Source organism: Penicillium mononematosum, assembly GCF_028829835.1.
Source record: "Penicillium mononematosum strain IBT 11891 chromosome Unknown utg000003l:1.0-8172316.0:1.0-8177699.0, whole genome shotgun sequence".
NCBI classification, from domain to species: Eukaryota; Fungi; Ascomycota; class Eurotiomycetes; order Eurotiales; family Aspergillaceae; genus Penicillium; species Penicillium mononematosum.
Window position 1 is genome coordinate 1440525 of NW_026643273.1, and position 27430 is coordinate 1467954.

General features: G+C 47.8%; 12 protein-coding genes across 12 annotated transcripts; 5 read left to right on the forward strand and 7 right to left on the reverse strand.

Moving 5' to 3' along the window:
* Positions 1 to 1136: 1136 nt before the first annotated feature.
* N7519_005469 (hexokinase family protein) lies at positions 1137 to 3105 on the forward strand (the record flags this gene model as incomplete). Its single annotated transcript, XM_057292245.1, has 3 exons — positions 1137 to 1771; positions 1862 to 2466; positions 2546 to 3105. 3 exons carry the CDS (start codon positions 1137 to 1139, stop codon positions 3103 to 3105), a joined length of 1800 nt encoding a protein of 599 aa, XP_057147056.1.
* A 667-nt stretch (positions 3106 to 3772) lies between these two features.
* Positions 3773 to 4315, reverse strand: N7519_005470 (uncharacterized protein; the record flags this gene model as incomplete). Its single annotated transcript, XM_057292246.1, has 2 exons — positions 3773 to 4009; positions 4070 to 4315. The coding sequence occupies 2 exons, from the start codon at positions 4313 to 4315 to the stop codon at positions 3773 to 3775; spliced, it is 483 nt and encodes a 160-aa protein (XP_057147057.1).
* A 373-nt stretch (positions 4316 to 4688) lies between these two features.
* Positions 4689 to 6861, forward strand: N7519_005471 (transcription initiation factor IIA subunit gamma; the record flags this gene model as incomplete). The annotated part of the gene is made up of 5 exons (XM_057292247.1): positions 4689 to 4754; positions 4812 to 4959; positions 5058 to 5200; positions 5600 to 5752; positions 5940 to 6861. Exons 1-5 carry the CDS (start codon positions 4714 to 4716, stop codon positions 6859 to 6861), a joined length of 1407 nt encoding a protein of 468 aa, XP_057147058.1. The 5' UTR covers positions 4689 to 4713.
* Positions 6862 to 6903: 42 nt separating this feature from the next.
* Positions 6904 to 7401, reverse strand: N7519_005472 (uncharacterized protein; the record flags this gene model as incomplete). Its single annotated transcript, XM_057292248.1, has 2 exons — positions 6904 to 7269; positions 7327 to 7401. 2 exons carry the CDS (start codon positions 7399 to 7401, stop codon positions 6904 to 6906), a joined length of 441 nt encoding a protein of 146 aa, XP_057147059.1.
* A 2599-nt stretch (positions 7402 to 10000) lies between these two features.
* N7519_005473 (Dabb family protein) lies at positions 10001 to 10481 on the reverse strand (the record flags this gene model as incomplete). Its single annotated transcript, XM_057292249.1, has 3 exons — positions 10001 to 10156; positions 10217 to 10327; positions 10416 to 10481. The coding sequence occupies 3 exons, from the start codon at positions 10479 to 10481 to the stop codon at positions 10001 to 10003; spliced, it is 333 nt and encodes a 110-aa protein (XP_057147060.1).
* A 320-nt stretch (positions 10482 to 10801) lies between these two features.
* On the reverse strand, positions 10802 to 11947 carry N7519_005474 (uncharacterized protein; the record flags this gene model as incomplete). The annotated part of the gene is made up of 1 exon (XM_057292250.1): positions 10802 to 11947. One exon carries the CDS (start codon positions 11945 to 11947, stop codon positions 10802 to 10804), a length of 1146 nt encoding a protein of 381 aa, XP_057147061.1.
* A 1037-nt stretch (positions 11948 to 12984) lies between these two features.
* Positions 12985 to 14528, forward strand: N7519_005475 (tetratricopeptide repeat protein; the record flags this gene model as incomplete). Its single annotated transcript, XM_057292251.1, has 3 exons — positions 12985 to 13175; positions 13234 to 13569; positions 13634 to 14528. 3 exons carry the CDS (start codon positions 12985 to 12987, stop codon positions 14526 to 14528), a joined length of 1422 nt encoding a protein of 473 aa, XP_057147062.1.
* A 1445-nt stretch (positions 14529 to 15973) lies between these two features.
* Positions 15974 to 17188, forward strand: N7519_005476 (uncharacterized protein; the record flags this gene model as incomplete). Its single annotated transcript, XM_057292252.1, has 1 exon — positions 15974 to 17188. One exon carries the CDS (start codon positions 15974 to 15976, stop codon positions 17186 to 17188), a length of 1215 nt encoding a protein of 404 aa, XP_057147063.1.
* A 411-nt stretch (positions 17189 to 17599) lies between these two features.
* N7519_005477 (uncharacterized protein) lies at positions 17600 to 18009 on the reverse strand (the record flags this gene model as incomplete). Its single annotated transcript, XM_057292253.1, has 2 exons — positions 17600 to 17776; positions 17848 to 18009. The coding sequence occupies 2 exons, from the start codon at positions 18007 to 18009 to the stop codon at positions 17600 to 17602; spliced, it is 339 nt and encodes a 112-aa protein (XP_057147064.1).
* An 854-nt stretch (positions 18010 to 18863) lies between these two features.
* N7519_005478 (MFS transporter) lies at positions 18864 to 20710 on the forward strand (the record flags this gene model as incomplete). Its single annotated transcript, XM_057292254.1, has 6 exons — positions 18864 to 19096; positions 19150 to 19652; positions 19703 to 20231; positions 20297 to 20333; positions 20412 to 20481; positions 20550 to 20710. 6 exons carry the CDS (start codon positions 18864 to 18866, stop codon positions 20708 to 20710), a joined length of 1533 nt encoding a protein of 510 aa, XP_057147065.1.
* A 462-nt stretch (positions 20711 to 21172) lies between these two features.
* Positions 21173 to 22242, reverse strand: N7519_005479 (uncharacterized protein; the record flags this gene model as incomplete). Its single annotated transcript, XM_057292255.1, has 3 exons — positions 21173 to 21786; positions 21866 to 22109; positions 22174 to 22242. The coding sequence occupies 3 exons, from the start codon at positions 22240 to 22242 to the stop codon at positions 21173 to 21175; spliced, it is 927 nt and encodes a 308-aa protein (XP_057147066.1).
* Positions 22243 to 22674: 432 nt separating this feature from the next.
* N7519_005480 (DUF323 domain protein) lies at positions 22675 to 27244 on the reverse strand (the record flags this gene model as incomplete). Its single annotated transcript, XM_057292256.1, has 10 exons — positions 22675 to 22788; positions 22846 to 23730; positions 23789 to 24185; positions 24458 to 24466; positions 24521 to 24602; positions 24657 to 24892; positions 24944 to 25841; positions 25899 to 26114; positions 26175 to 26854; positions 26946 to 27244. 10 exons carry the CDS (start codon positions 27242 to 27244, stop codon positions 22675 to 22677), a joined length of 3816 nt encoding a protein of 1271 aa, XP_057147067.1.
* Positions 27245 to 27430: the final 186 nt, after the last annotated feature.

A 27430-nucleotide genomic window follows, 5' to 3' on the forward strand; every position in this document is an offset into this window, starting at 1 on the left:
CTTCAATCCCACTCATGTTCCTTGTAGACATTTATATTAGTCTCCAACAGCTTGGAACTCATGCTTTCAAACGCCTGGGCTCGTTTGTTTTAGCCCTGAGACTGCCAAGAATGGAGAAGTTGGCTTGGCTTCTCCGGGATAATCTCTACTTCAGGTTAAGGAGGTTTAACCGGATAACATGACTTAAAGTAGGGTTACATAGACTTTCCAAGTTGATTTTAGGAAGCCAAAGAGGGGAGAATCCAAGTAGAGTTTTCTCAATCCAATAGAAGTCAAGTGCCGGGATACTCAACTTATCCCGAACAGCGTCGCATCGCCTCGTGCCTTCCGATGGTCGCATCTCATCTTTTATATATTTTCTTTCTTATAGCTTTCATTATAATTTGTGTGATTTCTGAACTTCTATATGATCATCATATCTGATAGGAATCATTTCCCTCCACTTCTGGCTTCCGACTGTTCTCCGACTCTTCTCCGACTGTGCTTCCGGTCACTGCAATACTTAGTTTGACCAAAATATAAAGGTACCTATGAACAAATTCAATATATGTGTTTCTTTCTGTTTACTCTTTTGCTTTTCCTCCCGTCTTAAAGCAGGGAGCTTTATACTTCCATTCTTCGCCAATTCCCTTAGGGCCATCTAGGGATATTTCTCTAGCCCAAAGATCCCCCAGTCCCCCATATATAGTCATCCTATCCCCCCGAATCCCTCAGAAGAATTATTTTCTTCGATCAGCACAATCAGTGCATACCAAAATTCCAGGGTATGTTACGGAATAAGATATAGATGGGGATTCCCCCTTCTGGCATGATCGTCGTGTTTTCTCTTTTTCCCCCGCAGCCCGAACGACCTGCAGACCGCGTCACCGAAATGTTCCCTTCCCTTTCATGCAACCTCGCTAACACAACAAGACTAGCTCTTCGGGCATTGGATTAGCTCCTTCGGTAGCTTGTCTCCACAATTCAAGGATTTTAAAGATATGCTGCCCTGTCTCGATTCCTAAACATTCCAGACCCTACACGTCACTATTGACATAGCTGTGTCAGCTCATTTTTGTCTGGTATTTTTAGCCTGACATCGGGAGTTTTTTTTTCTTTCCTTTTCTTTTTGGAATATATATCTTTCATCTTCCATCATGACCTCGGTCGACTCAACATCGTCCAAGAAGGATGAGGATGAGGAGCGCGAAATCATGCACGACTTGGCGGAAGATGAGGAACATGAGGATGTCAGTTCGGAACTAAACGCCGCTCAACAAGAATATCTGGCATACAATCAGCAATTGGAAGAATTCTTGTCACCAATGTTCCTGGATGAGGCTGTGCTGTACAAACTAGCCCGGCGCTTTTCCACCACATACCGCAACCTTGCCCTGACATCGGACCAGCAATTTTTACCTACACCAGTGACTCAGCTTCCTACTGGTCGGGAAACAGGTCGCTATCTAGCCATTGATGTAGGAGGTAGCAACCTTCGAGTCGCTTTTATCGAATTGCTCGGAGAAGCCGTGGATTCCGATGTTCGACCTACAGATGCCACGGAAAGGTCACGGGACACCATCCGGAAGGCTCAGCGCCAACGGGTGAAGCGAACGCTGGAACGAGCATGGCCTATCCAAGAGCATTTGAAGATGGACAAGGCTGAGGATCTCTTTTCTTGGATCGGTGATTGCATTGCGGAGGTGGTAGCGGAGAGTCTATCATCGGATGCCACTAAGAAGGATATCCCTGCCGAATTAGATATGGGCATCACATTCAGTTTCCCTATCATGTGAGTTTTCTTTTTCCCTCTTTGCTTCTGTTTCTGATATTCTCCGGTTGTGATGTTCCGCTTGGTGGATCTTGTACTAATTAAGCCCAGGCAAGAATCATTGGCAGAAGCCACATTAATGCCCACGGGCAAAGGCTTCGCTATCTCATCAAATCTCAATCTTGGCAACATCCTTCTGAATGGATACGAAAAGCACACAAGGAGACCGGATGATGAAGACGAACCTTCAACCAAACGTCGAAAGCTTTTCGCATTACCAAAGCTAAAAATACAAGCTATCACCAACGACACGGTGGCCACGCTAGCTTCCCTTGCATACAAGGTCAAATCTCTACCAAATAGCAGAGTCGCCATGGGCATCATTGTGGGTACTGGCTGTAACGCAACCATCCCAATGAAACTCAGTGCATTGCACGAATCTAAAGCCAAGAGCGTGAACACAATGGACCCCGGCGCTGTGGAGACTATTGTCAACACGGAGTGGACTATTTCTGGTGCTGCGCCACCCCTCAAGGAGCTCAATGTGACCACAAAATGGGACGTCGAGCTGGACCGGGCCTGTGCACGTCCAGGCTTCCAGCCCTTCGAATACATGACTGGAGGCCGCTACATTGGCGAATTGATTCGCCTAATCCTGATTCGACTATCTCACAACAATTGCCGAATTATCGAAACGCTCCCTACCTGCAAACCTCGTACAAGAATACGCCCTGACAACTACATACATCTCCGACCTTGTCGCCAAAGCACGATCTGACAACGACCTCGCTCAAGCCTTGAACAAGTCCCTCCCTCCACCAGAGAGCAGTGACTGGCGCTGGGATGCCCGAGCCGCAGGTGCATTCAGAAAGATCGCTCGTGCAGTACAGAGACGATCAGCTGGTCTGATCGCCGCTGCAGTGGTCGGACTCCTAGCCTGTGCTCGCGAGATCGAGCTGAAGGAAGACAGCAACAGCAGCTCACCCGAGAATCCCGCTTCACCTCAGAGCAACGGTGACGCCATTACCGAGTCCGCCGGTGCACCGGACGCTGCAGCTGCAAGTCTCAACTCTGCTGCCGTTGCTGCGAACCACGCAGCCCAGGAGCATGTCGTCCCTGTCCTCGATCCCACGCCGATAGATTGGCAGTCCGGTCCTGAAGAGCTCGTCGTGGCTTACACTGGAGGTATTATCCAACACTACCCGCAATTCAAGGAGATGTGTCAGCAATACATTGACCGTCTTATCATGCGCACTGGTCCGCAACGTGGAGGCAAGTCGGTTTTCTTACGGGAAGCCTCCGACGGTGGTGTCATTGGCGCTGGTGTTTTGGCTGGCATGGTTGTGCGGAAATGAGTTTTTCGTTTGAAACCTTAGCAAGCATTGGGTTTGGCTTTGATTTTTTTATGCTTTGGGTGGAATTTAGCAATTCGAAAATGGTTCGAAATTAGGAGTTAATGATAACCTTGGAACTAATGTCACTTTTAGTTGGGGTTTCACGGCATAGAAATGAGATTTTGTTTCTGCCACTGTGATCCTATTTTGGACGGTGGTAATTTCGTTGATCTACGCTTTCATTGTATTTGGACTAGTCCATTTCTCGGCCCCATAATAGTATGGCTCGCCGTGTTTATGTTCTCCCATTTTTAATGTCAAAATCCAACTCTCTGAGCGAGACTTCGCCGCCGACCAAAGCATGAAAGCTTGGCCTTTGAGGCACTACCCCAAGCATTAGCAGGACATGCAGACACCGCACTCGTTCCAACCTTTCCACCCCTGGACTCTGCATATTGTAATGAACTCGTTCCCAACCACCAAATGAAACTTTCCAATGGCATATCCCGAAGAATGTTCCAGCCATCGAAATCAAAAGTTCACAGCGAGATAATCGCGACTGATTGCGCGGCTCTGCCTAAGTAATCGTAATCGGAGAATGCAGGGTACACCCGAAGAGTGGAATGCCTTCGATTATGCATGACCGTTTATCTTTATCAAAGAAACGTCACCACGCATATTCCGGATACTAATTTGGCAGAATCAACCGAAGCAAAACCCGGGCATCACGGACGTCCTCATCTATGCTGTCGGAAACAAAGCTCAAGAAGTCTGGTTCCGATGGATGCCTGTAACTCCTAGGGCCGATGACCGAGAACATTCCTTTTCCACGTGTCTTGGCATATGGGGCCAATGCTGGATCGGAGGGCACGAGACCTCGCTTGGATATATATCCGTGACATTTGATAGGAGCAAGGTGCATATTCTTGTGATTATGTTGATGTCGAAGATTGCTTCAAATTAATCGGAACATGTTGTTTCGCACGCCGCGCTTCATTGCATTCGGTTTGCCGTCTTCGTATTCGATTCCAGAGGCCCCTCCTTCTCCAGACATTTGTTCCAGCCGTTCACGAAGCTCGGCGTCGGCCTGGGATACGGTTTTGGTCTTGGGTGGGAGAGTATGGCGCTTGTTATCTTGGTTCGAGTGGTTCTCTGAAGTTGATCTGATTTGCTCTTGCTTGGACTTATAATCGTGGTAACCTTGAGAGTCTGGAGTTCCAAAGCAATGCATGTTAGCTCTGATATGGGTATTTGAACTGGATAAACCGACCTTGAGCTTCTGATGGTCTCAACAAGCTTGTTGATAAGGATCGTACACCCGTAAAATGCAATTTACTGGATAATGTTCCATCTCGAAGGGATCGAGGCCCTAATCCCTTCACGATCATATTGGAGTAACTCCAAGTTTATCGTACGTTGACTGAGAAGTTTGTGAGGTCAAAGAATATATGTTCAAATGCCTTGAATTCATCTGACTCCGACGCAATTCTAGATAAGAATCGCCACGTGACTATAAGAAAATCACGTGCTACCGACCGCCCCCGCGATTCGGCCGGCGATGGTGAACTTGCTCTTGTCACTCACTCCTCCGATCCTCTTTCGACGAGTGTGCCATTATTTCATCTCAGAATGGCATCTGTGGCTTACTATGAGCTTTACCGTGGCAGCAGGTAATATACCCGATGAAGCAAACGGAAAGCCCCAGAGCTGACTTAAGGAACATCCAGCCTCGGGTTGTCCCTCACCGATACCCTGGACGACCTGATCAACGAAGGCCGTATTGAGCCCCAGCTGGCGATGAAGATCCTCGGGACCTTTGACAAGATTGTGACTGAAGTCTTGGCGGACAAAGTTCGGGCCAGACTGACCTTCAAGGTAAACTCATTCCGGTTCAGAAACCACCATTGCCTAGATGGGCATGGTTTCATCATAGATCAAGGAGGCTGACATGTACATTTTCCCACCACTTTTAGGGCCACCTGGACACCTACCGATTCTGCGACGAAGTCTGGACCTTCCTGATCAAGGATGTCTCGTTTAAACTGGACAACCAGACAACTGTGACCGCGGATAAGGTGAAGATCGTGAGCTGCAACAGCAAGCGGCCTGGCGAGGTGTAACTGGACCCTTTCATGGACAGAGATACTGGCGTTGTTGTTTTTTGATTCCTCTCAAATGGTCGAATAGGCGTTCTACTGGCAGTCCGTTCTTGATTTCGGTGATATATCCTGCGCGAGGCGTTTGAGGCCGTGCCAGTTCTTTTCATCTTGCATTACCAATGTCCAAAATGGCACTAGATACCCCAAAAAAATGAGGTTCATATTTGGAATTTTTTCCCGTAGTGAAGCTCCAAATTAGTTTCCAACCTCGGAAGGTTGTGTTGCGCGGAATGCGGGTGACCTCACCTTATCGGCCATGGATGCCTATCAGCAGCTCTCTTTCCCTCACTGCAATCTTTCCCTGAGATCGCAACACGTCTTAATTTTCCTCTATAATTGTCTTCAACTATGCCCAGGACATTGCCCTGGCTTCGCACCGAGAATAGCATCCCTGTGAAAAAAGAGCCAACACCACGGAAGCGTGTGAAGACGGAACCCAGTCCTGATCGCGACCTCACTCCCAAAAACACTCGAGTTTCTCCCCCCCAGGCGCGATTTCTTCAGATCCTGTAGGTTATTTCTTTCTTTCTTTCTTTCTTTTTTTTTTTTGGAATACTTGTGGCCAAACATGAAGTCTGATTACTTCGTACAGCCCAAAGCCCGCCGACATCTCCCATCAGACGTTGTCCCTCCGAAGAGTACGATCGCAACCAGGCCCCGCGCAACTAGAAAAGGTCCCTAATAGGCATATTATAGATTTCTGATTGAAGGAATTCAGTACGATGATGGCTGGATCATGGTTGAAGACGAGTTCTACGCTGTCGCGCAGACATTTACTCAACATCTACATCATGCGGAGTACCTGCGACGGCGGAAGCAGGTGAAAGCCGAAAATGCAGCCGGAATAGGAGAAATTGAAAGGCCTACAGACGGCCGTACCCCACTTCCAAGTGAAGCCGAGCGGAAAAGAGAAGCCGAAGCACTGAGGGAGCGACAAAAAGCCGGACTAGCGCAGATAGGGGACGGAGGAGTCGACGGGAGAGACGAAGATGATGATGATGAAAGATGGGCCGGGACACATCTTCACGGTCTCATGACGAGTCCACGAAAAGTACAACCCTTGGTGGGAGCTCACGCGCCTAAGTCCTCTACTAGAGCTGCTGCGGGCTTTGGACAGCCACCTACTTTGGGCAGTGGGCGAGCCCGGGTGAACAGTATCGGGAGTGTCACTGCACCATCAAGAGCACCAGAAGTTCCAAACCTTCAACTGGATGAAGAGACGGCCTCGGACTCGGATGACGATGACGATCTTGACCTAGAAACCCAGCCAGTCGTGCTACCGCCGCCCAAGAGAACAAATACCACTTTACGAAAAAGCCAGGCTCACGATCAGACAACACCACGAGCCCAACAACTGTCTAAAATACAAAGCACGTCTACATCAAAGCCAAAAGCGAAGCCGGTACATGGGCGAGCCAGCCCAGCGAACACGTATAAATCACGGGTTCAGTCGCTTTTTGATGACCTCGATGAACTACCAGAGTCCTCTCGGATAAATAACTCTATCTCTAACAAGCCCATGGAACCTCCTGCAAGACAATCGCCTATAACTGGCGGAGGGAACAATTTAGACGCAAAAAAATCCCGGCACAATGAAGTGCCCACCTTCTTGGTTTGATCATCCGTGTACCAATCCACAATTTCCCTATGACCACGCCAATTAGGCGTTTCGCATTTCCTCCATCCCGATCGACTCGGCCGAGGCCTTAGTTTCATGGCCTGCAGCTGGGCTGGATTTCCACCATCGAGATAACTTTACGCGCTCTCGGAGGTGGACGACAGTCTTACGCTCATCCTTCGAGCATGGGCCCGCATCTTGCTCGTTGTCGGCGATGGTAGAGATACCATTTCGATCGTCGTTTCGTCCTTCTCTACGGTCGCTGTGCGGCTGTCCTGGGACGTAAGCGTCCTGTGATTGATTGGTCAGATCTGATCGTTCCGTCAGATTTTGGCTGGGCGAGAGAACTGACTCGGCATCTGAGAAATAAGCAGGCAATTCTTCTTTTCGGAAGTTAGTGGGAGGACCCTGTTTCATGAACTTGTTAGCAACGTCAAACCAGTTCCCGGTTTTCATTCGACTTACGATTTCAATAATCCTTCCCTTTTCGCGTCTGAAAGGTGTCTTCAGACACCGGAAAATTTGCCGAAAGCATTCCATGTTGGATTGATGGTTCGATGGATCCGATCGGTGGACAAGGAGCTCTTATAAAGAACTAGGCAGTTTGCGGGAGCTTGGAACAATTCCGATTCCAGCTAGGATGTTAGGATGTCCTTGAATGCGAACAAGGAAATGAGGAATAAAGGCAACACTTGGTGAAACAAATTCTATACAACGAGCGACAAGGCGAAACGAGAGACTGGGGATAACAGCACCCAAAGAAAAGAAAAGGAACAAAAAAAGCAAAGGTCCACAACTGCTCTACACCATTGAGCTGTGCTTAGAGAATGAGAGAGACAAGAGACGGGCGAGAGTACATATATTAGTATGTACGAAGTTATGCACATCCATGCTCTTCCCGGCGTGTCAAGGACAAACCGATCCACAGTCTCGCCCGGGTTGGACTAGGCGACAGCCGTACCTTTGGCATGGACAGGATGACAGGCTCGGCACACCAATCTGGCAGGTCGCTCCCCTGGCGGCAGCAGTGGGTCCTCCCTGGGGCGCCTGGATTGAATGGGATTGGCTTTGGGCAAAGACTGCCGAATGCTTGGAGTCCCTTTGATCTATTCGGCTCTTATTGGGAATTTAAGTGTTTACTACCCGAGACGATCGTTTCTACGGGTATCTCTCTGTATGCGGACAATATACCCACGATCTGCTGCAACTCATCGGATGCAATACAGCAGGTGGGCATTACGGAAAACATGACCTGCAGGCTGCAGGGAAGATATGCTTTTAGAGACCCATGCAGATTAGGTATGCGACCCTCAGTGGATCAAGTGGAAAGCAGCCCAGACCAAAGGGGTAAAAGGGAGAATAAGCAAAGAGAAGCCTCGTGTGCTAGCGAAACATATCCCTCTCATTCTTCGTGTCCCCTTTTCCACTTTTGGCCTAGACACTCGTCTCGCTTTTAAAGTTTTGTATACCCCGTTATTTATACGATATTTCAATAATAACCAACTGCGGATCCCTTTAAGTCCCCGTTTGTCGGGTCGGATATGTGCATGAATGAACCCTGTGAGGGTCTTGGAAGCTGGGGGAAACGGGATTCTTTGCCCCTACCTCTGGGGAGAATACATTTTTCTTCTTTTTCATGCAAGCTCACTAGCTCAATTGGAATATCTCTTTGCCTCGTTTCCTTTGTCTTTGTCTCGGAAACCGGGTGTTCGTAAGAGCCGGTTCTCGGCAAGCAATTTTAGACATTTCTCCCAAGATCCATCGTCGATCACTAATTCTGTAGCCGTGTCGATCGATCATGAATTTGTCACTGACAGTGATTATCATATGGACCACCTCATTGTTCAGGGTTAGGTAGAATGTGCTCCATATCCGGAGTAATGGTTCCGATTTCAGTGCATTTGGTAGACCTGATCTTCGGGTTCAAGTGTATACGCAACCTTAGACAATTAAGGCAACTATAGGACATTTCCTGTATTAGCACAGGTGGAACACCAGCGCATGTAATGTTCCAGCCACATTGGCAATTCTGGACCAAGACAGGTTCCTCTTCTCGGCGTTCTTTGTCGCGTATTCCCTTTGTTTCGCTATAATAGTAACTCGGCTAAAAGGTTCCAGAAATACCGGCAATTCAATCGAAATAAAAGAACCTTGCGGGTGGCTGCGAGGCTCGGGAATGGTTGGCGTGTTTTATTATTTTCGCGTCTCCCTTGCATCGGAGCAATGCCGAGTCAAAGAACAGCTCATAAAGGTTAGTTAGCTTCGCATAAGATTACGCAGTACTCTGTACGTGTTCTAATATTATCAACTCTTAAGATGGAAGATATAAGCAGAACCAATTCAAGCTATTTTCTACTACAACCTCTCTATGTCGGGTATACTTGCTGGTTATTTCATCGGGACAAACAGAGTCGTGTCCTAACTTGAATGGGACCGCAGGGATAGGGAATTCTCGGACATTGAGTTAAGACCTAGTAAAACTATGAACAGCTTAGAAATACGCTCATTGATATCTTTACGAGAACTCAATTTAACCTTCAATTGAATCCTATTGTATTCTGGTATCCAACATGTACTATTCTGGTAAACGTTAAAAAAATCCATGACCAAGCCCGGGTTTGGTATGCATTGCAGTCCTCGCAATGCAAGGTCCTTCTAGATCTAGAGTTTTCAGCTAAAGCACCCGACGCCTACCTGAATACAATACTCTATTGGTGGGCCAACTCCCACAAGGGTGGTTCCCCAGAGCTGAGTCTTGGCTTACATTCCTGGCTATTAAACTCATTGCTATTTTGCCCGGGGATATGGTTCCGCGCGCTGAGGATCCATTCTTGTTGTATGGTTGTACACGAAGGACTGGCCCATAAGCGCTCTAGATTTATCTATGTTATGTATGTCAGTCAATCTGCAAGTCTTGGATTGGTGTAAAAAAGATGGTCAAATTAGAAAATTAGAATGGCGGCTATTGATATATATCTGTACTAGAAAAGTCCGTAGGCTATATGAAACAATTGGTAGTATGTATATCGGGAACGAACATGACATGCGGTCTATTCTTTCACAGTATCTACCAAAACCAAGACTCTATTTTCCATTAAGGTAGCAGATATGTGGAAGCTCGAAGCAGCGACTGAGAGACTTAGAAAACTCCATCGGTAAAGTCAACGACTTGTGCTTTCTCAAGGAGCCCATCAAGAGTTTCAACGAAAGCGAGATGGACCGGATCGCTTTCGACATAATAGTCTCGGTCTGCGGCACACGCAAACTCTAGGACAAATGCGTGTGTGATCCCATTCTATCATACATTAGTGAAATATCCTAGGAGTTTCCCGTGTGGGATACTAGGGACACTTACCTGGATGCCTTCAGGAGAGTTGTCCTTCCCACCAGACGCCGATTGGATATAGGGCTGCTGTGAAGTGGGATGGAGGCAACTGTCCCTGAGAGCAAGCATACGTTCACAGACCTTTGGGGGTAATTGTTAACGTCCATTATGAAGTGTTCATCGTTCACAGTCAACTTCATCTGCGTCATAATCTTTTGGTAAAACGTACATCGCGGACATCCTCAGCGGCCACTTCTGATTTGAACTGGAAAAGAACGATATGGGTAATCGACATTTTGGATAATCCTTCAGTGCAATACAATTTTGGGAAAGAGTCAAGGTAAGGGCATTGCTAGGAGCGGGGTAGAATAACAATATCGATCACATGACTGAAGTACTTTTATTAGGTTGGCAGAGGGCCTTTTTCACTGGAAGATACGAAAGGAAATGAATGATTTATCGAGGTGGACGGTGGAGGGGGACAGAGAGAGACACTGCTTAAGAAGTTGTCTGGCAGATATAATAGCCGTGTAACGACTTGCGAAGTATGAATTCACTCTCTTTATATACACCCTGCAACAGAAATAGCAATGCTTAATTATTTACAATATAAGCTTATAGCATTGACACTCCCTGTAAGATGACTTGGACCAAGGTCAGAAAAATGCTGATGCCACCGAAAATAGCCACGAGCCAAAATGTCCAGTACTTCAAAGTATCACGTCTGTCTCTCATTAGACTGAGGATTGAGCTTGGCCTTGCGTCCTTGAGATCATTTGCCATGAGCTCAATTCGGTCATACAGCACAGGAAAGTCTCGGGCAGCGAAATAGAGTGGCTTGTCAGCTGGAAGCATTGTCAACCTTTGTCCAATCCGCTTTTGGGTGCACAACTGAAAAAGCAGGGAATCGGTCGGGTAGTTCTGCAAATCTGACATCGTATACATTTGGCGAAAGATTTTCCTCGATGGGGCTGACTGCGCAAAAAGAAGACGATAGGATAAAAGCACCTCTTGTAGAAATTGCGTAATTTCCTCTTCGTTGGCACGAGGATCCTCTGGAAAGCTTTCAATACTGGAAAAGGAGTAGATCAACCCGTGGGATCGAAGCATCTCAAGACAAAATGACGGATATCTGAAGAGTGATAAAGTCTTAGTGCTCTTGTCATAGTCAAGGTGAAGTGCTAGCGTATCGACCCATCGTATTTGGACACGAAGCAAGACATGAAGTAGGTATGCGTTGGTCTCTTCGGGATGCAAGGGCTGCCAGACAGATGCTATGCTGCCAGTCTCACTTGCAAGATAGTGAGAATTCGAGGATCGTGCCGGTAGGAGGTGGCCGAAAGCTTTCAGTAGAACAGACATTGGGCGGTCTGAAAGCTCAGCCGATACTTTATACATATCAAAAACAAGACCTGACTGTGGTTGGTCGGAATCTTGATGGATAGCTAACTCTTGCATTGAGCAGACGTTGAAAGCAGCTTGATATAACATAGACCGCCAACCAAGAGCAGCGAAGACAAGAAGCGTTTGGTGGTCGTGTAGCGCTCTTGTGTGATCAAAGACTCCGGTTTCTCGTAAATATTCCGTGATCTCATCGATAGAGACCCCTTCAGTTTCCCGCGCATAATAGTCCTCAATGCCCTGAAAAAGAGTATCTAGGCTCTGTTTGTCTTGAATCTTGTATGTTCCAACTCGGAGCTGCACAAGACTGTGAGGTAGATTCTGCAGCTGTCGAGAGAGCCATTCGTCGTACCAGCTCATGTCGATGCCAGTATGTGTGGTATTCGTCCTGTGTAGCTTGACTCCAGATTGTATTTTTCGCAGGTCATTGTGAGAGTCCTTAGCAAAAACTAACAAGACCCTAGAGATAGAAACCTTGGGGGTTCTTCGTTTTCCTGTATCTCACTTAATAAACGTTCTGCACAAATGAATAGGCTGCCGGACTACTAACCGGCTTTGATAAAAGCCATAGTGTGACGCTATTATAGGGAAAGTGAAAACACTAAATGATTTCTTGACTACTGTGGATAGTATAGGAGTAATATTGACCAGGATCGCATTTTCCGTATGAAACGACTATGACTATCCCTTTCATTCCCACCACTATACTTCCCCAGCCGGATTAGCCCCGACATCAAGCGTTTCAGCTTTCAGCGAAGTGTACGGGATACATCGTAGGCGCTTATACTCCGTATGGGGTATAGCAAAAAGTGTTATGTGGGGCAAATGCGTAGAACGTGGGTCTATTGGTCTATATGAAAATATATAGCGTGCTAAAACGGATCCTTTCTTAACCGAGTGTCTGTGGCTTGCCGATCTGATTTGGAATCTTGCCTCAGTCTCGTGTTCAACGGAAAGAAAGTCGTCTGTAGGGTTTTATTAGAATTTTTCGATTGAAAATGAGAGTAACACGATCGATCAAGTGAATAGCCGCATTTTTTTTTCAGTGTACACCATGTATGACTATATGACTTGGAAACTGCACATCGACGTCAACGCTCACGTAGCTGGCCTTGGCGGGCGCTTAATCCTTAGCCATGCTGAGCTTCATGCGGTGACAACAATTCATAATTTATGTGATGAGCAGCATGTGATAGGGCGTCTACAGTAATCCATCCTCTGCTTTCCTCCATTATACTCCAGAATAAAAAGGGATTTCGGTTGGAAATACAACAATATAAAAAAGCAACCCCGCACTTCTGCGGATGGTTTTCGTGATTATAAAGGGCTGTGGCTATTTTTATGAGGTGCTGCTCGTCTATAAAGGATTAGCTGACAATATATTCGCCAGATCAGCTATGTCTTCAGAATACGAACATATGCCGAGCACGGATTGGGACACTTCTTTTCGATCTCTGTCCGCTGATGAGAAAATACTGCTGTACCTGCTTGCCTTCTTCGATCCCAACTCGATACCGGAATGGCTACTTTCCAGCCCGAAAGTCAATTTTACAGATCCAAGTTTGGAGTTCTTGTCAAATAATCTTTGGTAAGTTGCTTTTGCCTTACACATATGATGGCCTCTTGCTTATAATGAACAGGTTTAGGGGTGCTGTTACGGGTCTAATAGACGCATCGCTCATTGTTCGATCACCCGAACTAGAAGTAATTACATTGGACCGACTCACGCAGTCTACTGTATTCTGGGCTTTGCCTGAGGCAGGAATATCAACGTACTTGGACTGTGTAATTCAACTGGTGTCTTCCGGTTTCCCAAACTCGTGGAATGAAAGGACAAATGAGCAAGGTCACGGATGGAAATCATGGCAAAGCTGCAACACACTTTTGCCCCATGTCACCAGGCTTATGAATCTAGCTGAGACGCATTCTCTCAAGCCTACCAACATAGAGCTCTTTGCAGAGTTGATTTTCCGTGCTGGAACGTGAGTCGAATTCCCCATAACAAATTGTCCAATTTAGATGTTGTCTTTGCTCTGACGTTACAAGATACCTTTGGGAACGCGAGCAACCAACGAATGCGCGCTACTTCGTCGAATATGGTCTCTCACTTGACCTCAGTCATTCCATTCGATCTTACGCACATGCTTGTCGGCTTCTGGGCCACATTGCTTTAGACTTGGCACAACCAGAGTCTGCGTTAAGTGCCTATCAGGAGGCATTGAGAGCAATAGAACAAACAGAGGAAGAAAACTCTCCTCCTATTGCAGACGTGTACGACTCGATCGCGTGCAGCTATACCGAGCAAGGAATGGTCACCGAAGCATTTCGATATCTTTCAAAAGCGGCAGCTATCCACAATGCCCACAACCCGCTTCACATGGCCCGAACATACGCGATCTACGCCATGACACACCTCCGAGCGGAACAACCAGACGAGGCACTAGTGGCACTGAAGAAATGCTGGCAACTTCAAAACTTGACTGAAGAACAGATCATTGAGTCCAGATACCCCAAGCACAGTGGAGATATTGTTCTTCTGGCGAGGATCAAGTATGCTCAAGGGTTGAAACACGAGGCCCAGCAGCTTGCTTCTAGAACCATTTCCATTCGCAGGGGACTTTACGGCGATAAAGGACCTAGAGTGGCCGACTCTATGTTTCTAGTTGCTCGGATGTTGTTAGCCAGTGATGAGAATATTTCAGCTGCAAAAATGCTCCGCACGATTATTGACATGAGCCGAGGTGTGTCTGAAATGCAGGGGCATCTCGCTCGAGCCTTGTGGTTTCTTGGGATTGCAGAGCGTCGATTGGGTGACGCTGTTTCTGCTGAGAAGCTCAAAGTTGAAGCTCTGAATGAGCGCAATAAGCTTGGTGAAAGGTGTAATCTTGTTGAGGAGACTGATCACTGTTTCGAGAGTCTGGTTGGATGGATGCTATGGTAGAAACCAATACGATCAATCGTCTCTCTAAACTGACCCTACTCACAAGTCTCTGTGCACCTCCCAATTCACCCTCTTAATGGCTTAAAATTAGCTACTGTAAGGAGGATATTGCTGAACAAACCATTGCGGTAGAAACGCTTAAATACCTATCCCAGTTTTGTACTTGTATTTTGAGATCAGACTTCTCTACATGAAGATATATGAAATAAATTCAACTAATCTATTTTTACTGTTCATCTTACCTGGCCTGGCTGCAACTATATCTCTATATCTTTTTATTATTTCAAAGGCACACACACCAAGGCCAGATGGACTAACTTATCCATCCACTGGATATAGCAACTAGTCCCTCGTTTACCCCACCCTTTACCCCATCCCTACGCAAGGTTCTCCCTCAATAACCCAATTTATGTAAAAAGTCTCTTGTTTTAGTGAACACTGTTTGAGCCTTGGGTCAAGAGGAGCGCAACCGTACTGTCATTCGATAAAAGTTTGAACTGCTAACCAATAAATAACAGCAAAAAGATATCCTCCAATGCAGTAAAGATCCTATACAAATAGGACAAAAATATATGACCGACGCAGGGATCGAACCTGCAATCTCTTGATTCGTAGTCAAGCGCCTTGCCATTGGGCCAGCCGGCCGTTGTATGATTTGGTCAAATTATGAACTATAGGCCCTAAGAGTCAAGTTAGGGAGAGCTTCAGACTAGGGTGATCCCCAGTAACGCCTCAAATTATCCACTTAAATCATCGCTATACTCCATAACGATTAGTTCACATGTCAGTGATGTGGAAAACCCGTCTACGACCTCTGATTGCCTCAAATTCCGCCAAGAGCGGACCACACTATACCTACTGGAAGGAGACCTCGGAACGCGAAGCAGATGACTACACTTCTTTGGTGGATATACAATGTAGAATTACCTACATATGTACCTAGGTAGGTACCGACGCTGCTAGCGTGACAAAGAACTACTTTAAGGGTTTAGGCGATTTTTAGCCAAAAAAAAATTTGCACTCATGCAGCACCGTAATAAATCCATACGCTAAAAAAACCAGGCTACCGTTTTGGCCCCTGTACGGAGCAGGCCGCTATCCAATCCTCGTCGCCAGCCTATGTTGTAGAGAATGAATATTTGCTCGTTGCTCCTACTATACTTTGACATTCATTTTCTCTTATTACTTTCTTTGACTCCTTGACCAAGCGCCGTTCCTCGAGTCAGACCAGGCAAGGCAGTTTGTTCCATTTCGTATTTTCCTTGTACCTCCTACCTTGTGCACAGCCTTGCCTCGCAACCAGTCGCAACCGGAAGACGCCCGCTTTTTCATGGTCGACTCGCTTTCCTACCAGCGTTGAAGCGATACCACCAGAAACGCTAGCATGAACCTTATTCGATCCACCTGCGATCGTTGCTACGCCGCCAAAACGCGGTGCACCAAGGATGCGTCGTCCAATCAGTGCCACAAGTGCGTACGGTCAGGCGCAGTCTGCAACTACAGTCCGCGTGGCCACGCTGGCCGTCCGCTCGGTCGCGGGACAGGCCAGTCAAGCTCGCCCAGCCAACGCCCAACCCCAGCCACGAGCAGTATGTCGCGAACCTTGCTCTTCTTCCTTGCCCTTGCATCACATGTACTTGATATGGAAAGCTCACAGACATGACACAGTTGACGAACCATTCATCACCCTGCCTTCGTCTGCCGCTTGCAGCATAGACCTCTTTAGCAACCTCCACTCCGATGAGAACACTGCCGCCTACTTGTGGGACCACCCGCCCTTACTAGAAGACTACGGACAGTCTTATTTGCCCATCGCTGAGGCGATACACAGTGGTACGCTTACGACACCAACCGCAAGCTCAAATGCTGCCACCGACTTGTTCTCGTCCTTGGGGGGCGACAGCCCCCGCCGCTCCAGCAGCGGCACACACCATAACACCCATTCCTGCAGCGAGGTGCCTTCTGCCGCCGCTTCGGTCAAGAGCGAGAGCCTGCACAGCCGGCTCGTAGTCACACACACCGAGCTCATCGCCTTGTCCGAGTCGCTCGCCGTATCCTTCAACATAACCGACGACATGGAGGTCATCTACAGGCTTAGCGCCGAGATGACCGAGACACTTGAGCGCCTCAAGGAGAATGGGCCATGCTACCCGCCGATGCCGATTGCCAAGTGCCACGGCATGACGTCTCTGCTCATACTGAGCTGCTACAGCTATCTTCTCGAGGCCTACGAATTTTCCATGGCGAAGCTGCGACACGAGCTGCAGGACACAGGTAGTCCCACCGCGACGCTGCAGCAGCGACAGCAGCGGGCTGCGTCACCCGAAGAAGCCCCGCAAATCAACATTGGAGGCATCCGCCTGCAGGTATCGAGAAAGTCGGCCGCCGAAATCCATCTGCAGATCGTCTCCCAGACGGCCCAGAATCTCCGCGAGTCGCTCCGGCAATTCGTAAGGCACACGGCAGCCCCACGCTGCTCCATGGACATAGACACCGTCGACGACAGTCCGGCATCGAACCGTACCGGGGGCCATGCCGGGGAGACAGGCCGCGGCGACACTATTGAAATTCTAACAACAATGGCCCAGCGGGAGTTGCGGCGACGAGAAGATGGCATTTTCCAATACATAAATGAGAGCGCCGCCCAGAAAACAAGGTGAGTGTGCAGTAATGATTCTACGAACGCGATATTTTCAAATTGTCCATAATTTGAGGTATACTTGTTTCGGTAAGCGTTCTTTTTCACTTTGCGAGCTAGCCTTTGATGCAAGACGAATCTCGGCCTTGCTCCCGTTTCTGTCTTACCGAGAGCACGCATACGTCCAGATATTTCTGCAATGGATGAAGGAATCACGATTTTTAGGGTAGCTGCAGCGGTGTACAACTAAAAAGTAAAAACAGCCTGCTAAGCTACGTGGGTTGTGTAGTGCAAGCGCTTTGCGAACATCCTTGACTTTTCTCGGAAAAGAAATCACCATGTGGGTTTTTGTTGCATGCTTAAGTCAAGGTTCCTTTCACAGCTTGCCACTTCCGTATCGTCTATCCTTCTGACATTTCATCTCAGACAGCACCTAGACAGTCTCCTGCAGTTGAGTCGTCATCATCTTTTTCAGCGGGGCCAAGGCGTCTTCAAGTCCGTTTGTGTCCTCGTTCTCCAAAACGGATTTGCCCGTCGTCATGATTAGTCTCTCTGGCGCTGGCTGCTTCAGGTACGGGATTACTCGCGCCCTGTGTGCCGCGCGGAAGACCTTTGGACACAGTGTCAGCGGAACAGGCTATGAGAATGGAATGGTGGAATGGTGTATGATAATGAGCTTACTCTCATGGTCTGCACAGGCTTGCTTATCTCCGCCTGGATCTCTTCACATTCCCCTTTTTCAACCTGGGCGCGGATAGAGTGCCGTCTCAAGACGCTCGTAAACTCGCGCTGGCGGACCGGGATGTGACGGATCATGTTCTCGTCGATAAGATAGCGTTTCATGCCAAAGAAAGTATCGATTGCTTGAAAGATGAGAGCAGGAAACGATAGACCGTCATACTTGACATGGCGACTATCAATAACCCGGCCAACACCCTAACCCTTCGTAGTAGCTTAGCCAAACTTTACGGGATATCTTGGTATCAACCAGGCCGTCATAGAAAAGTTGATAGATCTTGTCCAACTTGGGTTTGAGTTGTTGGAGGCATCGCAGAGAGTCTGCTTTCGGTTCTCTTCAAATGCCACAATCGCGTCCACCATGTCAATATAGACAATACGCGCCTACTGTCATAATTAGTAACCAAGACACTTGGGGCGAAACCACCTTCAGAGTATGGCTACATGGCGATGTAGTGTAGTATAATTGCTTTTTCAAGCCGGGCCTGGCCACTAGACATGCGGAGGGTTTGGTGGAGCTAAGTTGCCCAGGTCTAGAATTTAAACTGGGGAATCCTCCGACTGTTCGGAGTCCGGACCTCCACTAGATCCTCTCTGCTTACGGTCTTCGAGTTAATTGTAACGGCAGATACTCACGGAAATAATTCCACTTTGTCTTAGGAGATGGTTCCAGATGCCCGATCATCGCGAAACCCCCAGGGCCGCTCCAGGTCTAGTCAGCCAGCCAGCCCAGCCCCGATTCCAGCCCTATTCCAGGCCATAAGTGCTTTGTCAACCCTCCGAATGCATGAAAATAGGGGGCGCGTCGGCTCATTTCGCTCAATTTCTTTGTTTAGGTCAAAAATAAAATGAACGATTCATCCGGCATTGCACGATTCTGGTCGTGGTATCTTCCTAGCGCTGTGGTGGCTACTTCTATACTAGCTAAAACCGATCGAGCAAACTGATCTCGTGAAATCATGAAAAGGCAAAGCGATGATAGCGAAATGCAGTCGCTGGACGACAAAAGCAAGACCGCGACTCCGGATATGGCACGAGCAGACCAAAAAGCCCAAAGCCCACCGAGCACGGAAAAAGACAGTTACGAGGTCGGCTGGGAGGGTGGTGAGGCGGATCCTCTATGCCCTCGTAGCTACAGTAACTTGAAAAAATGGCGCATCACTCTTGTTATTTGTTTTGTCAGTTTGTGCATGTAAGTTATGCACGATCAAAAACAACTGGCCCAAGCTAACACAACATATTCAGGACATGCGCTAGTTCCATCTACACGGCGACATACCAACAGATGGAAGCAGAGCTGGGCAACTCAAGAATAGTGTCTATTCTTGGTCTTTCCCTTTTCGTTCTCGGTATCAGTTTCGGTCCTATGGCTCTTGGCCCCCTCAGCGAGTTTTACGGTCGACGACCTATTTATGTCATTTCCTGGACGATCTATGTTATTTTCATTATACCACAGGCCGTCGCCAAGAACATTGGGGTAATTCTCGTTTTCCGTTTCCTCGACGGCTTCGCTGGCAGCGCTTTCCTCGCCGTGGCTGGAGGCACCATTCACGATCTCTTCGACAGGGCGCAACTACAACACCCGATCTCTATCTTCTCAGTGTCGCCATTTATCGGACCCAGTCTAGGTCCCCTGATTGGCGGTTTGATCTGTTCTTATCTCGATTGGAGATGGACGTACTACGTTTTAATCATTTGGTCTTTTGTTTTGTGGCTGGCAATCATCTTCCTTGTTCCTGAGACATTTCGTAAGTTTATGGGAATTATTCAAGTCCTGTTCCAAACTAACATGTGCTAGATCCGGTTCTATTACGAGACAAGGCGAGGAAGCTTCGAAAAGAGACAAACAACGAATCATGGTTTGCTCCTATAGAAAGAGCGCACCGGTCTGTTGCCCAAGCAATTGGCAACTCCTTACTCCGACCATTCCAGCTTCTCTTCCTTGAACCCATGTGTTTCTGCCTCTGCATTTTTGCAGCACTCTTGCATGGCATTCTTTACTTATTTTTCGACGCTTTCCCGCTGGTCTTTGTCAACAATCATGGTTTCAACTTGTGGCAAGTCGGTCTATCCTTCCTAGGAATTGGTATTGGAATGATCCTAGCTATTTTCATGAATCCGGTTTGGAACAATGCGCGAAACCGCCTTGTGCAAAAGAAAGAACAAGAGACGGGTATCCAAGGTGCTAGCGAGCCCGAGTTCCGGCTCCCTGCTGCTATGGTAGGCTCTCTGATTGTGCCTGTTGGCATGTTCATGTTTGGATGGACAACATTCCCCTGGGTGCACTGGATTGCTCCTATCATAGGCTCTACCATATTTGGATTTGGGTAAGTACAAGCTCTCAAAGTGCAAGAGGAAAAGGTTCAAAAGCTGACGTGGTGGTACCAACTAGGGCATTGCTGCTGTTTACCTCTATTTTCGGTTTCCTTGTAAGTTGTCTGGACCTCTACACTTTTTTTTTATTAAAATTGTCTTTTGGTAGGCACAACTGACAGAACTTGCATCAGGTTGACGCTTATCCAACGTACGCAGCGAGCGCCATGGCCGCAAATGGCTTCATCCGATGCATTTTTGCCGGTACGTATATGGAGGCTGTAAAATGCCATGACTTTGATTTTCAGCATAAAGCTAATCTGAAACCGCAGCCGTATTCCCGCTTTTCGGCGAGCACATGTTTGAAGGGTTAGGATACCAATGGGCGTCATCATTGTTGGCGTTTCTCACTGTTGCCATGATACCGTTTCCGTTCCTCTTTTTCCGCTATGGCAAACTTATTAGAGGCAAAAGCCGCTTCGCTAAGAAGTAGTTGCTTCTGGCTGAGCAAGTATATGCATGACGGCTAAATTCCGCCACTAATTTCATCCACTCTTAGCTTTCGTTGATTAGCACATTTCTGCGCACAGATTTGGGCGGGCAGCCTGGGTGTGACCAGACAAAATAACAATTATTGAAAGCGAAATATTGTAAAATAATCTTGTACTTGCCGTTGAATTCGGGATCCATTTCTGCTTGGGAATCCAATCATTTTATTCGTTGCTGCAGTACCAACTCTCTCCGAGCTTGTCCCTACCATGCTTGTCGGAGGGAGCGCCATAATGCGAAAGAGAACGAGGGTGTTCTGCGAGGGATAAAGCATTGAAAGCTGGAACGAAACTGAGCAAACCAGAACGACTCGACGAGGAAGGTCTAGCTAAGAACATAGGTACGCGAAGAGACACATACAAACCCTCCTATAGATATGACTATGGACCTTGACCTGCTCAAATATCTAGTTGAGTGAGACATACTCGCCGCCTCCATACCAGACACGGCCTCTCCGAATGACCAGACCCTCTTGCCCAACGATCCATTGACCCTCCTCTTTGATGGCACTCTCTTTGGGCCAATACTCATTTTCCAACTTTTGGTTAATCTCACCAATCTTATCAATCAGCAGCTTGACACGCGAATGATCGACCGTCTCGGCGCCATCAGATCCCCTAATCAGAAACCCGTCCTGGGAGATGAACCTTGCGATAGTGAGATGTGCCGAGGGAACAATATAACGCGAAGCAACAGGGACCTTGGTTTGTCGAACCATGTCAAAGATATCCCGGCGAAGATGGTGGTATGTATAGTGCTCTTTATCGCTGCTAGACTCCGCTTCTAGGCACTCACCAGCAGCCGGAACGAAGCTGAGCGCCAGTGCGGCGGAATCAAAGCTTACCATAGGCTTGATGAGACGCGTAGGGTGGCTGCGTGGATACGCAGCAATATCTGCAGACGTGACGTCCTTGGATGACTGGAGGGTCTGGACAAGTTCTTCGATTTGCTCTTCCCTCTGGGAATGAGCGATTTCCAAGACAGTTAGGTGAAGGTTTTCAGGCGGCATTAGCCAGAGTGCTATGGCCACTCATGTTAGCGAGATAAATGGCTAAGAGGGAAATTTCCCGTCAGAGAAATTGTATATTGGTAGACTTACAAGGAGAAATGCTCTTCAACTCATTTTGAATAAAGCATATCAAGTCGCGGACATGAGGGGAGGGTCTGGCCCAAATGACAAGACAGTTTCGAGGATCGACAAATCCATATTCCTTTCCAGGACCGTCAAGTCGTTTCAAGATCTCGTCAAGGGACCAGCCAGGAAAGTTATGGGCTAGGATCTTTGCGCTTTGCTGGCTATTGCGAGTCACTCGGTGGTTCTCGTATTGAGATTGTAATATTGTCTATTATTAGAGGAAAGAAGGGTTAAGCATCTGATATTATCTCACAGCTTTCGCATCCACTCACCGAATCGTTATTTGCCTCCTCAATTAAGGTCTGGAAGGGGTTGTCCTCTGACAACGGGACTGGCGCCATGATGAGAGCCTTGAGAGCTGATCGAGGTTTTGTTAAAAGGTCGATTTATCATAGGGGTGATAAGTGAGTCAACTAAAACCTCGGCAGTTGACAGGCTAAAAATACACCTGCCATTTGACGATCGAAGCTGAAACAGGCTAAAATAGCCGGCACAAGACAACCCGCCAGTTCGTTACATGAAGATGAGAGGGAACAAACTGGATGCTTCTTTTTCTGGCATATGCCTGATGTTATTAACGAGAATAGGTGCTAAAGTATGTATAATATCGATGTTCAAGAATTAGGTGAACGATTACAAGCCAGCTTTTTCCAAGATTCGTCGACAAGGTACATATGCACTATGTAGTATGTAGTAGTACTCATGCTTTCGGAGTATTAACCTATGTAGGTAACGGAATTATTCCCCGGACAACTTATCTCCTATGCACATGTTTATTTGGGGTAATTTTTGATGTGGTGGCTCTTCAGTTTGACAAACTGCTCAAAACCGAATCGACTCAGGGTAACACCGCGACCAGAGTTCTTCCAGCCTGTCCAGGCGAGGTCCTATAAGGTACTTTCGTTAGCGAAGAGTGACAATAGTTGAGAAAGAGCCGGGCTTACAGGGCTAGGGAAGTCAGATCGGTTGACAAAGACAGTGCCAGCCTCAACACGCTCAACCAGCTGCTCGGCCGCCGCAACATCCTTGCTCCAAACACTGGCGGTAAGACCGAAGTTGCTATCGTTCATCAGACGAACGGCCTCGTTGTCACCGGAGACCTTCATTACAGGGATCACAGGCCCAAATGTTTCATCCTTCATCACGGCCATATCGTGATTAGCGCCGGTCAGTAGTGTGGGCTTGACATAGTTTCCATTCGGAGGGAAGTTCTCGAATGTCTCATTAGCAGGAGTCTCGTTCTTCGCGCCTTTCTGCACGGCATCCTCGATTTGCGCAAGAATCGCCTCCTTCGCATGCTTGGAGACAACTGGTCCAATCTGGGTCTTAGGATCGGAAGGCTCGCCGACACGGTAGTTGCTCAGTACCTTCTTCACCTCAGTAATGAAACCATCGTAGACCTTCTCGTGAACATAGACACGCTCGATAGCGCAGCAGCTCTGTCCACTATTGAAGATAGCGCCATCCACAACTTCCTCAGCGGCCCAGGCGAGATCTACATCATCTCGTACGTAGGCCGGGTCCTTGCCACCAAGCTCCAGACCAACATTCACAATCCGATCCGAGGCTGCCTTTTGCACTGCCAGGCCCCCAGCTTCCGAACCCGTAAAACAGATATTGTTCACCAGTGGGGATCGCACCAAAGTCTCAATAAATGTGAAAGATCCGCAGTGGAAGAATTGGAGCACGTTTTCGGGAAGACCGGCCTCGGTAAAAGCAGAGGCAAACTGTTCGACGATTGTTGGAGTCTGGGGGGAAGGCTTCAGGATAACAGCGTTTCCAGCGAGAATGGCAGGAATCAAGCTGTTCACAAGAGTGAGGTAGGGGTACTATATATTGACTTTTCAGCGTCTGCAGGTATACCGATATTTGACGAATTGGACTCACGTTCCACGGGAAGATAATCAGCGCCACACCGACAGGCGAACGCTTGATATACCGTCTGAATCCCTTCTCCTCCTCTCCGGGCACAATTCCTTCCTCACCCAGTACGGAGGTGCTAATGCGTGTCAAGTAACGACTGCGCTTGATAGCGGTCGCAATTTCGACCCCGGTATAAGCGATGGGCCGGCCCATCTGCTCAGTAACCTCACGTGCCAATTCATCCTTCTTTTTCTCCAAGATGTCAAGAGCACGTTCCACAATCTTCTGCCTCTGTTCCAAAGTTGTGGACTGTGAGAATGACCGGAAAGCTGCTTGAGCGGCCACGGGGATCTGTTTCAAATCCTCCGATGAGACACCGGTGCGGGTGACAACAGGCTCATTGGTGGCGGGGGAGATAGTCCTAATAGTTTCCAGCGACATCATGCAAGGTATCTATGATTCAACTAATATGAAGAGAAGACAAGGAATCGGAGAAGATGTTGGGGGGAAGGGGATGAGGGGCAGTCACGTTATTCCCCGCTGTTTTGTTATCTCTTATCGCGAGAATGAGGTCATCGTCGTTGAGCACTTCAGGGGCAGATCCCCAGGGTACATTCGCATTGCTCAAGCTCTATCTATACATCTCTAACTAGACGTGCACCTGCCCATGTATAACGGTAATTGTGCTGATACCAATTGACACTAGAATGTGTTAGTTGATGCAGTTTTGCTGAATATCATAAGGCTTATACTCACAAAGTAGTCCGGCCAGCAATGCGAGGCAGAGTAGCCCAGGAGCCCCCAAGAACGATATTGTGTTTTCCATCGAAGAAGTCCGCTGTCGATATCAATTAGTTTAGGACCGGTGTCGGTGCTCAAGGCCATCACTTACACGTGTATCCAGGGTAGATATCCATGGATTTGAAGCCGTCGTGCGGCATCAATGGTGTGCTAGTCCATTCCCAGACACCTCCCATTTCGCCCTGACCAGCTAACTGATCCCCATTGGGTGTGACAGGAACAGGGTGCCAGTTATTAAAGCCAACATTGCAACCGGTGAGATCACGGAAAATAGCCTGGTCAGCAGAGTGGAGCTTGCTATCTTTAGCAACCCCATTGGACACATTCCTATTATACAAGTTAGTTTCTGCTATATTAGATCTAGGCTTCCTTCCATACCTGGGGCTATTCGTAGCTCGATCAGTTTTGAGCTGGTCTGAGTAGTGATATATGCTCCTGGTCTCTTCAAACGTGGGAATCCTGCATTGCATGCACTTTGCATAGCTTGCAACTTCATCGTAGGAAGCAATCAATGGCCAGTCTTGTGCAAGCTCAAGAGCCACCGGTCCAAACACAGTCCGAACTGTGATGTCCTCCAGCGAAAATCTTGCAGGATTGGAGCTCGAACCAGCCTGGACGCATGAGGAACCGATGCCCTTGGAAATGGGATTGTCTTGGCCCTGATTAACCACCCAAGACGCCGGGTATGTTTGAATACCCATATCCTGCACGTACTTGGCATATTCACCATTGGTGATGGGTCTCGCCTGAGCTTCAAAGGCATGCACAGTGGCCTTCCTTTGAGGCTTCTCGTTGTCCCATCCAAAAGATTCATTTGGCATCATTTCTTCGTTGGAGTCATCCAATCCAATTTCGATAGTCTGTTGTGGAATGGTAAACCATTTGTTTGGCTTTTCGTCTCTCTTCGCCTGGCGACTGATTTGCTCAAAATTCGGACGATCAACTCCTGTGGGAGGCAGAGTTTTATCACTCTGGAGTAGCATGTAGAGGAAAGTCTCGAGATGCATTGCTTCGTGCTCATATCCAATCCAAAGAGCCTCTCCAATGGCGCGGTCTTGCAACGCATATCTCTCTTGCAGGATTGAACGCGCACGGTTCCGCACTCTATCTTGGTAGTCCAGAATTTCATCTAGTGGCGGCCACTCGTCAGGTATTTCGCTGTGGGTGTGGCATTGCTGCGGATCCTCCACGTCCGGATCAATGCCACGCTCAAAAATCAGTCTATAATAGCTAGGCTCAGTGGGCTCCTCCTGCAAAGCCCGCGACAGATGGATATCTGGATTCCGGCAGGATTAGCACTAAACGTAGTAATCATTGATTATTGGAGACTCACCGAAAAATGCCGGAATGTGGCCAAAGTAAAAGATTAGCGCATTTCGGAGTTTGATCGGTTTGGACAAAAGCTCCTCACGAGGGACCATGGTTCTGGTCGCGAGGTCCCACGCAGTCCAAAGGGACTGGAATTGGTCAATACTCGGGATCGGTTGGGCTGCATATTTCGAAGGGTCCATAGACACGTCAAGCGCGGCGGGTGATAGCAGATGAAGGTCTGTTCAAACACAAGTCAGCAGGTCCGCAGTGTGGATTTGACGAGAACATCGAGGCTCACGATAATCATCTGTCAGATTTCCGAATTCGACCTGGGAAATGAGGTTTGCATTGCGCCACAACTCATCCCGTTCATTGCGACCGTATTTCCATGCCTCTTCAAAGATGAGCCTCTCTCCTTTGGGAATACTGATCCCATTGATGACCACATCAATTCTTGGGACATAAAAGGCTTGATGCCGTCCCTCGCGGGTATCATACTCAGTCACGATCTCCCATTCGTCGGGCTTGAAGGCCTCAAAGCCAAGAATCGCATTGGCATGCAGGAGGCCATTCTCATAGAATTGGCGAGTAATACCTTTGGTATCGTTATAAGCCTTAAACACCTTCTCTGGGTTCTTGCATGCATCCAATCCGATAAGCATGAAATCGGACGGGCTCAATAGCTTGGAAAAACCCCCAAGAAATTCCGCAGCACTTGAAGGACTAAAATTGCCCATGGATGATCCCATCGACAAGACCACGGTGGGCCGCTTTCGGTTTTCTGGGCTTTTAAGCCAGCCGACAGCATCATCGTACGTCCCATGGAGGCCATGGAATCCTACGTGGATGAAGCTTTCGGGCGAGATTTCAGAGAATGTTCGCTGTAACTCGGCCAATGAAAGGTCCAAAGCATAGTAATCCACTTTCTTCTCAGTCCGTTCACATTCTCTAAGTAGAATCTCGATCTTGCGCAGGTTTCTAAAAAGAAAAATTGTCAGAACTTTGGAAAACTTGGACAGGATCATCCAAACGCGCGAGGCGACGGATAGAGGGTGTATGGGTCACAGACCCACTTCCGAGTTCCACCAACTGTGCATTCTCCGGAATGCGGGCGACTATCCTCTTCGCATGTTTTGTCAAAATCTCGATCTCCGTGTTGGTAAGATAGTATTCATCCAAGTAAGTGATCTCCTCGAAGAGCTTCAATCCTTTGGCGTCGTAGAGTAGGAGGGTGGGGAATGCGCGCTGTCTGTCTGCTGGTGGGTCCAGATTCTTGTAGATATCATCCACCAGGGAAAATTCCATGTCATTCTGGTGGATATCGACAATTTCAACCGTGTCGACGTTTCTGAGCAAGGTAGGAGACATGACTTCGAGGGCATAGATGTTAGAAGTCAGTCTGGAAGCAAAAGTAGGGATAAGTAAAGTAGAAAAAATAAAATTTCAACTTGAATCAAGTCGTACCTGGCAAACTAGGAAATCTCTATGACAAATTATTCGAAAGCGGAAAGAGCGGCTGAGGTCCACGGGTTAAAACGACTTTGGTATGCAAGA